Raw genomic sequence first — 17838 nt, forward strand, 5'->3', positions numbered from 1 at the left:
ACTTCTCTAATTTGTGAGTTAATCTGTAAGAGTCTTGAGTCTTTACAAAAGCAGAACAGGCATATATTCTAAATAAATAAATTGGTGACTTCCTGAACTAGCTAAGGATACTAGGGGACAATCCCTTATTTAGAACTATAACTAGGAGTTTTTTACCTGGGGAAAAGCAGTTGAGCAGATTGTGTGTATGTCAGTATGTATGTGTGACTGCTCACCCATGCCACTGACATAACATCATGGTGGAAGTGTAGATGTGGTGGTATAGAAAACAGTGTCCTTGGGGAGTGGGAAGAGGCAATAGTAGTACAGAGAGCAGTCCCCTCTCCTGAGAAGGGACAGCCTCTCCCTGAAAGACTCCAGCCCGCACCTCCATGAGATTTGAGAACAAGGTGGTGCTCCTGTGACTGACCAAACTCTAGGGGAGGAAGCCTAGGGGCGATTGTTGGGCGGATGGCCTAGGCAAGCAAAGCACTTTGAGAAAAGGTACATGAGTTCCTCAGAGAGGGAGTAGGACCTACCATGGAGTATTTTTCCCTTTAAGAAGGAAATGCAGCCTCCTCCACCAAGCTGGCATCTCCCAGTGATAGTCAGGGCTCTGCCTAATGGAATTAGCTCTCATGATGGGTAGTCAATGAGGGATCAGAAACAACAGGGAAGAAACAAGACTACAGTCTTTCAGATAATGATATGAATTCTAGGTTTGTTTTCCACAGATGTAAGTAAGTTTTGAGGCATCTAATCCACTGGAGACTTTTAGCAGCCCCCTAGAGAAATAAACTAAATAATTGTTGTCTTTTTGTTGCTAAACAGCAAAAGTCTAAATATCATTAGAATCGAGCATTTTATTTGATTAACATTCAATTCTAATCAGTCTACCCGGGATCAAGGCCCAAAGATGTTTTTTGAGTCAAATGCAAATAATTGGAATCGGCAAATAATTGAGAGCCAACATGGAGTAGAGGGACATCCTAGAGTACTAGCCCCAAAGCCCAAAATACCTGGGCTTCCAACTATCTGTGTAACCCTGGGCAAGCTGCTTCACTTTTCAGTACTGTAGGCCAAAGGTTTTCAAACTTTTACTTCAGGACCCTTGTAAAGGGGTTGTAAATTGTAAGACTGTAAAATCTTAAAAATTATGAAGGCCCTACTCTAAGAGCTTTTGTTTATGTGGGTTATATCTATCAATATTTAGAATATATCTCTTGGACCATCTCCAGTCATCCTGATCTGTCTTGCCACTGGACCCAGATGACTCTGGAGGAGAGACTCTGGTGACTTCGCACAGCCCTGCCTCACTTAAATCCAATTCACTTGCAAGTCAAGACATCATCTTCCTGATGTCATTGGTCCTCTTTGAGACAAAGGACAAACAATAATATCTCTCAATAATATATCTATCAATATCAAAAATTTAAAGTGACTTAGTATTATTATGAAAATAGTTTTGACCTCTCAGATTCCCTGAAAGGGTCTCAGGGACCCCCAAGAGGTCCTCAGATCAGACTTTGAGAAACATCTCTAGGCAACTCCATAATAATAACAATCATCATCATCATAATAGCTAACATTTACAAAGCATTCACTGTATGTCAGGCACTGTGTGAGCACTTTAATAGTAATAATAATGATAGCTAACACTTACATGGTGCTTATTAGGTGCCAGTTACTATGCTAAGTGCTTTATAATAATTCTCATTTAATAATAATAATAGCTAACATTTATATAATGCTTTCTATGTGCCAGGCACTGTGCTAAGTGCTTTACAATTATTATCTCATTAATACTCACAACCACCCTGGGAGGTAGGTGCTCTTATTATCCTCATTTCACAGATGAAGAAACTGAGGCAAACAGAGGTTCAGTGACTTGCCTGGGATCACATACCTAGTAGGTGTCTGAGGGTGGATTTGAACTTAGGGTCTGCAGGCCCAGCGCTTTATCCATTGCACTCCCTAACTGCCCCAACTGCCCCTGAGATTCCGAATTGCTAAGATGGTACCTACCTGCTTCATTAGAAGGAGTTTCCTCACCTGGAAGTTCCTTTCCCAATGAAGTCTCAGGTCTAGTCCCTAGCCTAGCATAGGAATAATAGGGAGCGGGCTAGCTTTCTTCTACTTTTCTTACGTAATTCCTCTTTCATCTTGCATAATTCTTTGTTGGAGAAGCATTGCAGCCTGCTGGCGCCCTCCATGCACTTGATCCTCTGCCCTTTGGGTGATCCACAATTTGAATTCTTCAGTGACTGGCATGATGTCTTACCACATCACCTGAAAGATATTGGGATTAAGAGGAACTTTTGTTTCAGAAAGGAGTTTGGTCTCATTAAAAGAACTTTGCAATTCCCCAAAGTCAATCCAGCTTCTTGTTTTTAATTCTGTTCACTTCTGGGCCCATAAGATAAATTTAGGACCAAGAGATCAAGTGAATTTACCAGACATAGCCCACAAAATCTCACACGAGTGACTTTTCTTTTTAAAATCTTAGAGGCTAATACAGAGATTTCTGTTCAAATATAGTGTTAGATCCTTTTTTTTTTTTTAAACTAGGAACCAGTGTCTTCTTGGGCTTTTTTGGAGTATTCTCAGTACTAAAATGTCTCTGCAGCTCCCACAATCAGGGAGATTTTATTAGGCGTTTGCATTTTTCATCTGAAGTGGCAAAATCAACAATAATACAACAACCCTAAACGTGTATAACATTTTGCCATTTTTAGAGATTTCACAGACATTTTTCAAAGTGCTTTCATATGCACAGCCTAATTTGATTAAACACACACAACACACACACACACTTTCACTTGGATGTTCCTTATGTAGTAGAACCTATTTTTCAATTTTGTTTAATTTCTCAAGATTTTACTATTTAACTTCTAAGTTTAATTAGAGAATGTGCTGCCTGTGCCATGTTTCAGCTGTAAGTGCCACTAAAACTCAACCTATGTTAGTACCATCACTAGCAGTTTCTGTTCTGTACACGACAGGTGCTTAATACTTTTGACTGGTAGTATTATTTTCATTGCATCATCCTCCCTTGAAATCAAATATCCCGCAGATGCTAAGGGGCTCTACTCATGTTTTCAGTGACCTAGGAATTAATGCAACAAAAAGCACCTATATTCTAACTTCTTTTGGGGTAATCCATTTTTTAAGTGTTTCTTATACACTTAACAAGCACAAAAAATTTTACTTGTGCTACGGGGAATACGATAATAAAATAGTTTTTATTATCATATTCCCTGCAGCACAAACAGCATTTGTGTAGAACTTTCATGTTTACAAAATACCTTAGACATATTTGATCCTTACAATAGCTCTGTGATGCAAGTATATATAGTACTATATGCCCTTTTAACAGACAAGGAGGTTGAGGCTCAGAAGAGTTAAGTGATTTGTCAGTAACAGAGCAACTAGAGTTAAGTGTTGAAGGTCAAATTTGAGCCCAGGCCTTTTCTTCCTTTTATGTCCAGTGATCTTTTAGCTATACCAAATTCCCTTCAAAGAAGGTGTGGAGCAGAGTTCCATCTTTCAAGGAGCTCACCATCTTGGGAAGCAAAGATTTGCACAAATGAAATCATGAGAGAACATAAGTGGCCTATACTTTTCATCTTTTTATTATAAATTAGACTCCCCAGAGACATAAAGGCCTGGGTACACTTTGAGGTCCCATCACTTCTCTGTCTCATCACTCCTACCCGATTATAATCTAGGAACTTCAGTATCTGACGCTTCCTGAAGGATAGCTACAAATCCCACAGGGCCCAAAATATAGGTCAGTTTTATTTTACATTATGAAGGACACTCACTTATCAGGAGACCACTCACATTATGAAGGCCTCTCACTTATCAGGAGATCACTCAGAAAACTTCCCTTCCCTGGAGTCCATAAAGTCTCTTTGATTTAGACTATTTCCCTGGGTGGGGCCCTAGCAAGTGGAGAAGCCCAGGTTGGCTCCTCCCCATCAGTGTTCTACTCTGTTCCCCTTTGTCCACTCTACATTGTTATTTTACTGGTAGTGCTCCAGTGCTGTGAAAGCACCATAGGTAGCCCACCTGATTCCATGGCAGCCCTCTACTATATTTCAAGAGAGGATGATGTTCTGAAAACAGTATAAACCAATAAACAGGTATACTGGGCCCCTTCAGCCTGGCCACTGTTGCTATCCTCTGCTGTTCTCTGATCCTCTTTCTGATGGCGATCTTCCTTCAGGACAGATGCCAAAATCTGCCAAAGCTGATGCTCTTCAGGCATATAGCCTTAAAGATGCCACGGTCACCTAGATAGCACAGTAGGGCAGCAGCGTAGTGCTTGGTAGAAAATAATGCACGTAGGGTAGAAAGGTGGCACACTGGGAGGAGTGGCAGGCCTGGAGTCAGGAAGACCTGAATTCAAATCCACCTTCAGACACTCACTGGCTTTGTGATCCTGGGCACGTCACTTAACCTGTTTTGCCTGAGCTTTTTCTTCTGTAAAATGGGGATAATAATAGCACCTGCCTCCCAGGGTTGTGAATATCAAATGATATAATCATTGTAAAGTGCCTGACACATAGTAAGCATTATATAAACGTTAGCTATTATTATAAGATATGGCTTGTACCTCCAAGGACCTTCCAGTCTGATTTGTGCCCAATATAGTTAGCTCCTAATGATCTGTATATTAAGGGTTACCCACAAAAGTGTTAAATTATAGGCTGTCTTCTTATCACCCCACACATCTGAGCCACCTTCTCCACTACCAAATCCAAGCTACCTTAACCTCATGCTTTTTGAACTTTTAATTGAATTGAATGACTGTTTTAATACCTGAATGATAAATCTTAACAGTATGAAAACAACGGTCTTAAAATAAGAGTAAATGTTTCTCCTGCTACTCAGGGCAGTTCCTTAGAAGCCCAAATGATAAGCATTTGGATTAACTGATCTCCAAGGTCTCTTTCAGCTCCGAACCAATGATCCCAGGATCCCATGTCTTCTAGTGGTTTATAATTCATAGTCTTTCCCATAGTCAAGCACTTCCTCGCTAATCCTGGCGTATTTTGTTCTGTTTTCCAAAGAAAAGAACTTTTGTTTTCTACAAATGATGATTCAGCAAATGTTGAAACATTTGTTTCTCATGCAGATCTCCTATAATAACTCCTACTGGCTGATATCAGATAAACTTTTTGTAGTAGAAAAGGATTTAGAATGAGTGGAAGGCCACCCTAATTTCATTAATCCCATATCACAGATTATAGAAGTAAAGAATCTCGGTTAGAAGCAATTTCTGAAATCACATGGACCAATGCCCACTTGAATAAGCACCCCTTTTAAAACATCCCTGCTATAAGTGGCCTTTGAGCTTCTACTTCAAGACCTCCCAACCTCCCAAGGCAGCCCAGTTCGCTTTTGGACATCCCTGATTAGTAGGATTTTTTTTTTCATGACATAGAACTACCTTGGTGCAGTTTATACTTATAGATCCTTGTTTTGTCCCCTGGTACTAAGTAGAACATGCCTAATCCTTCCTCCCTTTTAGGAAAGTCCTTTAAATACTTGGCCAGATAGCAATGTCTACCTTCAGGTGAAACATATCTAGTCCCAATAACTCAGGAGTTCTTAACCTGGAGTCTATGAATTTCACATATATATTTCTATATATATAGATATATATATATATATACACATTCATATACATATATTTATATATTTTTGCTAACTGTATTTTAATATAATTGGTTTCCTTTGTAATCCTATTTTATACATTTAAAATATTATTCTAAGGGGTCCATAGATATAGACACTGAAAGATTAAGAACTCCTGTTCTAAATGAGCCTCTAATGACATAGTCGACAGTTCCCTTAGCAAATCTCAGATACTGCCTAGCCTCCTTCCTCAGTCTCCAAATTCCAGTCCCTCCCAACTTGGACAGGCAGGAAGTCCTTCTAAACATCTGTACTTAATCCCTCCTGCCAAAGTATGCTTGATGAGATTATGTTCCATTCAAAGAGTATTCATTGTTGAATGCATCATGGGATTGTCATGGCCAAAATATTCATTTGGGTCAGAGTTCTTATGAGGAGTTCCTCCATCCTTAGGTAGGTTGGTCCTCAGATAGCAGATTCAGCCTCTCTGCAGGACCTGTCTCTCATGATGGAACCTACTGCTTGTGCACCACCAACATAGCCTTGGAGAACGTAGGCTCACTTCCATGGCAGAGTGAAGCATCAGAGTAGGGTTTTATGAAGAATAAGAATGAAAAAGCATGGGGGCAGCTTGGTGGCGTAGTGAATAGAGGACTGGCCCTGGAGTGAGGAAGACCTGAGTTCATATCTGGCCTCAAACACTTGACACTTACTAGCTGTGTGACCCTGGGCAAGTCACTTAACCCCATTGCCTAGCAAAAACAAACTGAAACCAAAAAAAAAAAAAAAAAGGATGAAAAAGCAATGGTCCTTGCCCTCAAGTTTGTGCCTGATATAGGTCATTTGTATCTTGTTTACATAGCGATGTTAAATTACTCACTAGACACTTCTTGTCAGCTAGGTGGTATAGTGGATAGAGTGCTAGATTTGGAATCAGGAAGACTTGAGTTCAAATCCCGTTTCAGACATTTACAAGATGCGTGACACTGGGAAAGTCCCTTAACCAGTGCCTGCCTCAACTTCCTCATCTGTAAAATGAGGATAATAGTAGGGTTTTTGTGATGATTATATATGAACATACATATATATGTATATGAATGTTCATATATATATATATATAATATACAAACCTCTCCATATATGTGTGTATATTTTAAAATTTGCAAATTGTAAAGGACTATATAAATCCTAATTATTATTATCATTGTCACCCAGCACTCTCCTGGGTCACCTCCTCCTACGTTAAGTTGATATGTGCTTGGAAAATAAAAAATAATAATAAAAATTTATGATAAGGCAAACCTGTAAATGCAAAGCAATCCAAAAGAACAGGTACAGTTATGCAACCCAAATGAAAGTGCCCTAGCCTCTTTTAAACCCTTAGCAATACAATTCCCTTCCTCTTGTCCAGGAAATCGACAGTTGTCTCTTTGGAGGAGCATAGGATAGATTTACCTTCCTCTTCTGCAGACAAGAAGTTGACCCTGGCAAGGGTCTTTGGTGAAGACCTGGCATTGCAAGGTGGCTGTGATGGAGATGAGTCTGAGTTCTTGGAAGGAAAACAAAGGAGGCCACAATTGCTTTTCTAGGCAGACTTGCACCTTTGAGGCAGACATAACACATGAATCCACAAGGAACAAAGGGTCCTTAGTTCTGGTGTGTGGCTCACAGGCTGGCTTGTTATTCCTTCCCAAGCCCAGTCAGCATTTCTGTTCCGTGTTGGTTTCATTGCTACATACTGCCGTCAGTCAGGAAGCAATGAAAACCCCTTCTTGAGAGAGGAGGTCTTGTGCAGGAATTATAGGGAGCCATAATATGAAGCCTGCTGTGGCTCCTTGCACCTGGAGGAGTCACGAGGCAGTAGCACCCATGGGGCTGCATGATAATCTACTGCTTATCTTGATAAACAAAAAAGGTAGATTAAAAAAACAAGCAAACAGTTTAAATAGCTTAGTAGTCAATTTCTGAATAAATAGGTGACTTTCCTGAGTTTTTTCCTTCACTTTCATAGAAACTTTTTTGTAATGTATTTTAAAATTTTAAACTTTTTTTTTCCAGATTGATATCTATATTAATGGACAGCATGTCGAAACGTTTCAGGAGGATCTCACCTTTACAACAGATGAATTTGTTTCACCTGACATACCTGAGAGAGATGATGAGCTAAAAGGTACGTGCATCACCTGCATCCAATTCTTTAGGCCATGGAGGCTGGCTCCTGCTCCTGTCTGTTCTCCTTTGACAGACAGTGGTTTCTTGGTAGACATACCTGAATAATGGAAAGGGCAGTGCTGTGACTTGGCAAGTAGTAGTAACTCCTCCATTGGTAGGAGATTAGGTCAATAAAGGATATACATCTGAATGAGTGGGGCTAGACCATTCTCTTAGGCCTTCCCTTTGTATCTCAAAGTCTGTCATCCTCTTATCCCAGCTTCAGAGGGAGAAATGAGAGATGAGATGTGGAAGGGAAGAGTAGTGTGACAGGTCCACTTTGTCTCTTTAATAAGAAAAGAGAATAAGCATTTATTAAGTGCCCACTGTGTGTTAGGCACTATATTAAGTGCTATATAGTATCTCATTTGATAGAAGATTAAAATGAACATAGCAAAGTGAAGTCAAGGAAGCTAATATTGTCAATATTTTAGAGATGAGTGCTTAAGCTGACAGAGCCAAGTTCTCCAGGAGATGGCATTTTTAGACAGAAATCCCAGATGTGGGAAAGATGAGAAAGGTACCCCAGATAATGGTACTGTCATAAAAAAAACAGTCAAAAAAAGCAGATAAATTGTCGGGGAAGAGAAGTATTTGGGGAAGTCTTAAATGTACTTGAACTTCTTGCCCAAAAAACTTCTTGCTCTATGTCTTTTAGAAATTTAATATCTTCAGGAAGCTTAGATTAAGCCTCAAATTTGTTCCGACAAGACCAGCAGGGGAGGTGAATTTCCACAAACATTTATTAATTGCCTAAGTAGAATTGTGAAGGTTAAAAAAATTGATAATGACTGTCATCATCACATTAGTGGAATTTAATACTAATTTAATACTAAAAATAATAATACTAATGGTAGCTAATAATATGGAAATATGCTTTGCATGACTTCACACGTATAATGGCCTTCTCAATGGGTGGGGCAGGAGCTGGAGGAAGGGAGAGAATTTGGAACTCGAAATTTTAAAAATGAATGTTTTAAAAAAATCCTCAGCATCAAAAAAAAAAAAAAAATAAGATCAATGGTAAACCCAGAACTCAAGGGAAAGCAGAGGGTTAGGAATCAAAGGCTTAAAATAATACCAGAAATTAAAACCTGTTAATTGGATGAAAAGGTGGCATGGTATAGTGGAAAGCATACCAGCTTTGAGGTCATGGGTTCAAATCCTATTTTTTTTTCCAATTGTGTCCGATTCTCTGATGCCAGTAAGCGTTTTCTCAGCAAAGATACTAGAGTGGTTTGCCATTTTCTTCTCCAGCTCATTTTACAGATGAGGAACTGAGGCAAACAGGGTGAAGTGACTTGCCCAGGGTCACCCAGCTACTAAGTGTCTGAGGCCAGATTTGAATTCATGAAGATGAGTCTTCCTGATTCCAAGCCTAGTGCTCTATCTCCTGCACAACCTTGGGAAAAGCACTTCATCTCTCTGGGCGTCAGGTTCCCTATCTGTAAAATAAGGAACTAGCATTCGAATGATTTCCAAATTCCCTTGAAGTATTAAATCTAAGATCCTAGGAAAATTTGGTGGGAGTGGGGCAATGGGGAATTCTGGTTATTACATATTCTTGGACATAAAAATCAATCAACAGTGTAAAAATCTCCCTAATTTGAACACATTAATTCAGAATTTATGGTATTCAGAAGCCTAGCAAATTAGTCTTTTCATTATTTGTGGGGAAAGACTAACAAGTAAAGAAGAATTTGCAACTTGGAGAAGGGAATTGTTTTGCCTATTTGAGAAAATTAACTTATTTTGCTTACTTTATTAATGTCCAGACAACAAATCAATATTTCCTATTCATTGTAGTAGGTCCCAAAAAACTTCCTAGTTGACATTACCTTTTGGTTTGCCTACTCTGAATTATAGCATATTAAAAATAATAAAACTTGTGTGAACCTGAATAAGTCACTTAACCCCAATTGTCTAAAAAATAAAAAAAAATAATAAAACTTCATTTATTTAAAAATATTATGTAATCTAGGCAATTCAGTAGTTTAAACTGCTCTTCTTATTGCACTACTTTAGGGGCAATTTTACTGCACTTTTGTGCTCTTCACCTTTATTATCCTTAACTGATATTTATAAATTGCCCATATTGTAGAGGTTATTCGGCTCTACAGAATGTAGACATATTTATATGTTCCAAAAAGAGGCAATGGAGGGGCAGTGTGGTGCTATAGATAGAGAACTGGACTTGAAGGTGAATGACCTGGGTTCAAAGCCCACATTTGTCACCTGGTAGCTCTGTGACTATGGGCAAATCCCTTAACCTCTCTGACCCTCAGAGGCTGAGTTAACAACCAGTTAGCCTTAGGAGCCTTGGGGAGCGAATTCCTACAAAAACAAAATACAGGTCCTTGATATGTTTCCATAAGAAATGGCAACACGAATATAGAACGTGATTCGTCCCCCTGAAACCTTACAGAAAGGAAGGAATATTAAATTACATGTTTCTCATTCATTATTGAATTATTACAATTACAAGTATTTTCCCTTCGTTATGGCTTTACCTTTGTGGGAAGTTGCAGATCCCTTAAAATGATGCTGTGTTCAACTCTGATTTCATTGCTGAGCTAATTTTCATAACATGACATTTTTTAATAGACAGAAAAATGCATTTATGCTATAACTTTTGAAAAATGTTAATTTCCATATGTCATCATAAGAACTGAAGCTGTTGGGGTGCTGAGAAAAGTTTTAGAAAAACAATGATTGATTTTCACCCACTGAGTGGTTCTGACTGGGCAGCTAGAGACCGTGCTAACTGAAACCCAAACAAACCAATGGCTAGATTTCTCTTCTTTTTTATTTTTGCATAGATCTACCCCATGGCTCACTGACATATCGTTTAGAAGATCTGGCCTATACCAGAAGTGGAGATAAAGGCAACTCTGCAAATATAGGTATTTCTTTATCTTGTTTTTAAAAATCCCTGCTTGGCACATTTTTATACATTGTAATATTTGGGTACTAAGCTGTCGAGGAATGCAACTATTTCTGATCTAGGACCTTACCAAAAAAGAAAAAAAAATTCAGTTGTAGCTTTCAAAACAGTAATGTCAAAGAATAATGCCCTGCCTTTCTCTGAAGCCAGAAAAGCTGATCCTATTTCTGAGTATTTTAAGTTCCTCATTCTATGAATTTTAGAATGGTGGTTCTGCAGAGAAATGTCTTTCACTTTACATATCCTTCACATCCCATATTTCTTTCTTATTCCTCAGTTTCTATTCTTTCCTCTTGGTTTATTTCCCCTAAAAGAGTAGGAAAAAAACCCACAAGAACTTTTGAAATCTTGGCCAGATATTTCTCCCTGGAGGTTTCAGGGAGGCAGATTCTGACTTAATATCATCAAGGAGAAATTCTAAAACTAGGACTGACCTAAAATGGAAAGGGCTGATTTGGTAGGTAGTAAACTCCTTATTGTTAGAGGTAATCAAGCAGAAATGGGATGATCCCTTGAAGGTATCACAAAGGGATTTGTGCATCAGCTAGGGATTGGACTAGATAATCTCAAATTCAAGATTTTTGTAATTCCTTTCCCTTTCAATCTATTCGTTAAATTCAAGAAACTTAGTCAAGCACCTAGTATACATATGGCATCTATTCTCCTTCTCTTCTTATAGTATTCTCCCTTTTTCACTCTTAGGAGCATTCTTCAGTCCTATTAAACACTCATATGAAATATTAAGGGGCCCTCTGATTATGCTGAGTACCTTTGGCAAACATGGGTTGCAAAACAGCCATTCTGTAGTAGAAAGTCTCCACAAAGCTCAGTGTTGACTTTGTGTAAAACCAGAAGAATTTGTGACTATTCTTGTTAAGAGAGCCTGGGTATTAGTTAATAAAAAGCAGTAATACCACTAAAGCCACGTTTAAACAGAACCTGTGTCAAAGGGCACTTATGTCCCTCCAAGTTTTGGAGCAGAGCTCCATCAGACAGCATGAACCTTAGACTGATGTCAAAAATATCGGAGAAGGGGTTCTTAACTTGGCAATCTGCTAAAATCCATGGTCTCAGAATAATGTTGTAAAATGCATAAAATAAAATACATAGGACTACAATGGAAACCAGTTATCTTAAAATATCATTATCAGATTTATCCACAGACCAAGGGGCCCATAGGTCCTAAGTTAATAACTCTTAGGTTAGAAGATCCCTGATTCCATGAGGAATCATTCTTCATTTCTTCATTTCTCCCGACTCCACTTTGGGATAAGGCTACATAACTAGCAACAGTCATGAATTCAGTCTGGATAAGGGACCTGATCATGAAGTATTTACTTGGGCAAAGGGCCAGCCTTAACTCCCTGGAACCTCTACCAGCTTCCTGCATCCTTAGCAACCCAGTATACTTTCCTTATTGCAGGGATTCAGAGTTGCCAAAGCAAAATATCCCCCTACTCTCCAATCCCAGCAACCCCAACTACCTTTCCCTACATTTAACTCTACCCCTCTCCACAGTCCAGATCATCCTCTGACCACCATAATGTTAAACTCCCCTTTATCCTAGATCTTAACACATACTCCTGGCATTTTCAGGCCCTTTCAAAAACATGGCTCTCCCCAGAAGATAGCACATCCATGGCCATCCTCTCCAATGCAAGCTGCTCCCTCTGTCATGCCCCTCAACTCATTTGCTCACCATTAACATTTCCATACAATTGGTTTGAATGTTCTCTTCTCTTCTACTGTATGCCTCAAAAACATTTGCTTGCTTGCTATTTGTGCTTCATTCTTGAAGAGGACCATGGCATCAGGAAGGTGATCCTGTGACATACAAGCAGTTTGGATTTAAGGGAGGACTGCGCAAAATCATCAGCCTCACTTTCTCCTCTGGAACCATGTGGACCCAGTGGCCAGATATAGATCAGAATGACTGGAGGTGGCTCAGGCTGCAGTGGGGACCTTGACCTTTTTAAGCTGAGGGCTTCAACAGGTCTCTGTTTGACCAAGGCAAAGCCCATTAAGGCTTAAAAACTATCTCCTTCTTTGCTTTGTTCTCCTTGTCAAGGCTAATCATTGCTTTTCTACCCTGGATCCTATCTAATCTTAGCCCCTCCAAGGGCTCACCCAATGAACATGATCTTCCTCTGGCTCATTTGGAGTCTGAAGAACATTTACAAGTCTCCCTACCGTACAAAAAAAAGCAAACAAAACACCTTATCCTTGACCTACCCCCTCACTCTTTCATTTCTTGAAAGTATCACCCAGTCCATCAATAATCAATCTCACATCTCCAACTACATTTGAGACGTCTCAAATAGGATGTCTAGTAGACATCTAAAGCTCACTATGTCCAAAACAGACCTCGTTATCTTTCCGCCAAACCCTCCTCCCCTGCTGCCTTGCCTATTGCTGGAGAAGGCGGCACGGCACCATCTTCCCAGTCCCTCAGGCTCCCAAACCAAGAATCGTCCTGGAATCACTATCTCTCTCTCCTCTTATCCAAAGCTGTTGCCAAGTCCTGTTGATTTCATCCTTGCAACATCCCTCAAATATGTCCCCTTTTCTCCTCTGACACTGCCACCACTCTAATTCAGACTCGCATTACCTCACACCTGGATTATTGCAATAGCCCAGTGGTAAATCTAACTGCTTCAAGTCTCTCCCCACTGCAATCCATCTTCCATTCAACCACTAATATGATTTTCCTAAAATGCAGGTCCAATATCATTGGATCCCTACTCCCCTACTCAGTAAACTCCAGTAGCTTCCTATTGCCTCTATACAAAATGCTCTGCCTGGCATTCTTACACCTTACTCCCTGATACATACTTTTTGATCCAGTGACACTAGCCTGGCCTCCTTAATGTCTCAACTAAAATCCCATTTTTTTTTACAGGGAGCCTTTCCCAACCCCTTTTAATTCCACATTTATCCAGTATATAGCTTGCTTTGTATATATTTGTTTGTATGTTGTCTCCCCTATTAGACTGTAAACTTCTTGAGGACAGGGACTATCTTTTGTCTCTTTTTGTATCCTCAGTGCTTGGCACATAGTAGGTGCTTAATAAATATTAATTGATTCATTGATATCTCCTCTCCTTTCCACTGCCACACTCCTAAAAAGAATTGTCTACAATTGTTACCTCTACTTTCTCACCACCTACTCACTTCTCAAGCCCATACAACTAGGCTTCTAACTGCTTCTTCCCTTCTGAAACTTCTCTTTTCAAGATTACTAACCATCCCTTAACAGCTACATCAGTGTCCTTTCTTAGTCATTATCTTCCTTGACTTTTCTATAATTTTGAACCCTTCAATTCCCTGACTTAGTAGATAATCTTCTATCTCTTGGCTGCCATGGCCCCACTCCCCTATTTCTCCTTCTACTCATCTGAGCATTCATTTTCTGTCTTCCTTGCTGAATCATTCTCTCTCCTATAACCTAGGCAAGCATGTCTTCCAACATTGTCCTGGGCCCCCTTCTCTTCTCACACTGAACTCTCTTCGTTGGTGATCACATGAGTTGCTATGGGTTCCATTATCATCTTTACTCAGATGACTCTCATATCTTCTTATGCAACCTCAAACTCTCTCTTGAACGCCAATGCCTGCCCAACATCTTTTTTCTAGATGCCCTGCTGGTATCTCAAATTCTGTAAGTGCAAAATGAAACTCGTTGAACAATTTTTACAGTAATAACAATATTGTAAAAGATAATAAACTGAAAGACTTAGTACCTATAATCAGCACAATGACCAACACAATTTCAAAGGACTTAAGATGAAACATGCTGTCAACTGCCAGAACTTGGACTTGGAGTGATGATTGCAGCATATTTTCTATCTCTTCATTTTTCTTGCTTTTTTCCTTTGGAATTTTCTCAGAAGATGGCTAATGAAGAAAGTTGATGTATGTGTCTATACATATTTGTAATGGTTTTTATTTTTCTTGCCTTCTTAATGGGTGGGGGAGAGAAAAAAAACGGTACTGAAAATAAAATAAAATTGAATTTAAAAAATGGAACTTATATTTTCTCCTTAAACTTAGCCTCTCTTCTTCAAACTTTCCCATTTCTTTTCAGGGCATTTCCGTCCTTCCAGGCACCACAGTTTATAACTACCTCAGAATTCTTCACTCTCCCATCTCCTTCATCCCCCAAATTCCAGATCCATTCAGTTGTCAGTCCTTGTTAATTCTCCCTCTGCAACATGTCTCTCATTTGTCTCCTTCTTAGGACCCCCATCTTAGTTCAGGTCCATATCATTTCTCATCTGGACTAACAGGCTCCTAATTGCTCTCCTTGCTTCCGACCTCTCCTATCTCCAGTCTGTCCTCCACACATATAATGATATAATCTTCCTAAGACAAAGCTTTGACCATGCCATGACCCTACTAAAAAGCCTATCTGGGGCTCCTTCTTGCCTCTTGAATAACATACAAACACTTTAGTTTGGTGTTTAAACCTTTCCACAGTCTAGCTCCCACCTACCTTTCTAGATTTATTTTTCATGATCTCCCTCATGTACTCTATGTCTCAGCTAAAGTGGACCACGAGCTATTCCGTGAATTGGAGATTCTATGTCTCACTTCCATAAATTTATACAAACTGTCCCCCATATCTGGAATATAATTCTTCTTTTCCTCCTGCTTCTTAGAATCCTTATTTTCTCTTACTATTCCGCTCAGGATTCCCATTCCCCCTTTTAGTTGTAATAGCTCCTTATCCAATTACCTTCTATTTATTTGTCTGCTTTACTTGTTGTTATCTTCCACAAAAAGCAAGCACATTGAGGGCTAGGATTGTTTTGTCTTTGTGCAGCTAGCATGTAGCACAAAGCTTTGAACACAGTAGTAACTTAACAATGTTTGTTGCACTGAATTGATTGTGCCTGACTAATGAACTCTGAATTCTTTAGCTAAGCTCTGTTTACAGTTAATATCAATTATTGCAACCAAGTTAACTCTATTAAGCTAAAAGGAGCCAAAGGCATGGGTTAGCCAGTTATACACAGATCATTCTTGTCTGAGATGCAAATTTGTCAATAGAAGATCTTTTTCTTGTTGAAGGGGAAAAAAGACCTCACAATTTCTTTAAACTAATGTAGCAAAGATAGCTGAAACCCACCTTTCTACTACTCCTGCAGGTCTCCCACCCAACTACACAGGGTGTAATGTGCTTCTTTTCCAAATTAAAGTTAATTAAATTAATAGTTTTTAGAATTTTACAATTATCCCTTGAAATCAATGTAGAAATGTGGAAATATACAAAACCAGTTCAAGAATACTTATTGGACTATGAAAATACTCATTGGACTATTTGCCCTTGGTTGGCAATATTCCATTGGTCTGTAAATATGGAAAATACATGACTTATTCCTAAATAGATTTAGTCCACATGCTAATATTGAAGATAATATGAGGTATCTGATTATTTATGGATTGCCATCCTTCTGATGTAATGTTTTATATGTTGCAGGCATTGTAGCACGGCATCCCCTCTATTATCCGTACTTAAAAAAAATCTTAACTGCTCAGGCAATAGAAGACTACTTCCAACACCTTCTGCATAAAGAACAGGCAGAAGAGACTTTAGTCACAAGGTATGTGCTATCTTCATATGTTTTGCATTTATGCTTTTAGGTTATGAATAGTTGTTTTTCTTTTTTGGTCTGTATTCATGATTTCATCAGTGAGTTAGCAAGCATTGTCTTCTATGTGCAGGGCCCTGTACCTGAAATGTTCAGGATACAGCCTCAGTATAGGAAACTGTACAGAGGCTCACACATAAGGAGTATAGTAGGTATCACCATGTGAAATTTATTATATCTGATATTGAAACCAAGCTGTACATGGTAGAGATTCAATATTTCATGTATATAATTCTCTTTTCATGTTCTTCTTTGTAAATGGAAATGCTAGTGTTTTTTGATGTTTATCAAGTTCGTAATTTTTTAAAATTTGATTTTTAAAAATCAGTGCAAGGAGCACTCTTCTGACACAACTGTGTTATAGTTTGTTTTAAAAAGTTGCCTGGGATACAGATAAGCTAAGTGATCCGCCCAACGTCACATAGGTAGGAGACCTGAACCTAGGTCTTTCTAACACCAAGGCTTGTCCTCTCTCAGCTATGGAAAGCCGCCTCTTTCTACAATAGCTGCAGTTGTTTCTGTTTTGAAAAGGGTGGTTTGGAATCTTTGTACCTAACCACAGTTTAGAGAGTCAATGTCATATGAGGTATGGTCACACACCAAGTTGTGTTGCTCAGGCTCCAAGTGCAGTTCAGAGGTAGGAGAAACCAATATGGGCTAAGGATGAGGAAAACAAAATGGAGGTTGTACAATAATAGCTAGAATTTATATAGTGCCTTTCATATGTTATCTTATCTGAACCTCATGACAACCCTGGAAGGTAGGTGTTATTATTATACCTATTTTTTAGACAAAGAAACAGAGACTGAGAGAGATTAGATGACTTTATTTACTCTACCACCCACCTTCCCAGGTGTATGACTTAACAAGTTGACAGGACAGATTTTTAAGTTACCATAGAGTTAAAATAACATACATTTGGCAAAGTGAAGCTCATAGAAATCAACCTGCATACTTTAGAGTGTTACATTTGGAAGACTGTAGTCTCAGGTACTGTGCACATTTTAGAATGCTTGGGAATTTTATTATAAACTTTTAGAAAATGTATTTCAAATGTTGCAATGAAACATAAGACAACTAGATTTTTTTTAATCCATTAAAGTACTTCCTCATGATTTTCTCATCTTTTTTTTTTAATTTTTTTTTTGTTTTCAACATTTACTTCCACAAGATTTTGAGTTCCAAATTTTCACCCGATCTCACCCCTCCCCCCACCCCAAGATGGCATGCATTCTAAATACCCCTTCCCCTAGTCTGCCTTCCCTTCTATCTCTTGCCCCCTTCTCTTATCCCCTTCCCTTTCAATTTTCCTGTAGGGCGGGATGGATTTCCGTGCCCCATTTCCTGTATTTCTTATTTCCCAGTTGCATGTGAAAACATTTTTTTTAAACATGTGTTTTTAAAACTTTG

General features: G+C 38.9%; 1 protein-coding gene across 1 annotated transcript in view; it reads left to right on the top strand.

Moving 5' to 3' along the window:
* LOC114046495 overlaps positions 1-17838 on the top strand; it is a 140995-nt gene that overhangs the window by 97316 nt on the left and 25841 nt on the right. Inside the window, exons 16-18 of the mRNA XM_027866820.1 lie at positions 7681-7792; positions 10653-10736; positions 16257-16380. Coding sequence (XP_027722621.1) covers positions 7681-7792; positions 10653-10736; positions 16257-16380 — 320 coding nt within the window. The remainder of the gene's footprint in view (positions 1-7680; positions 7793-10652; positions 10737-16256; positions 16381-17838) is intronic.

This window comes from Vombatus ursinus, unplaced genomic scaffold, assembly GCF_900497805.2.
Source record: "Vombatus ursinus unplaced genomic scaffold, bare-nosed wombat genome assembly UNPS02014784.1, whole genome shotgun sequence".
In the NCBI taxonomy this organism is placed as follows: domain Eukaryota; kingdom Metazoa; phylum Chordata; class Mammalia; order Diprotodontia; family Vombatidae; genus Vombatus; species Vombatus ursinus.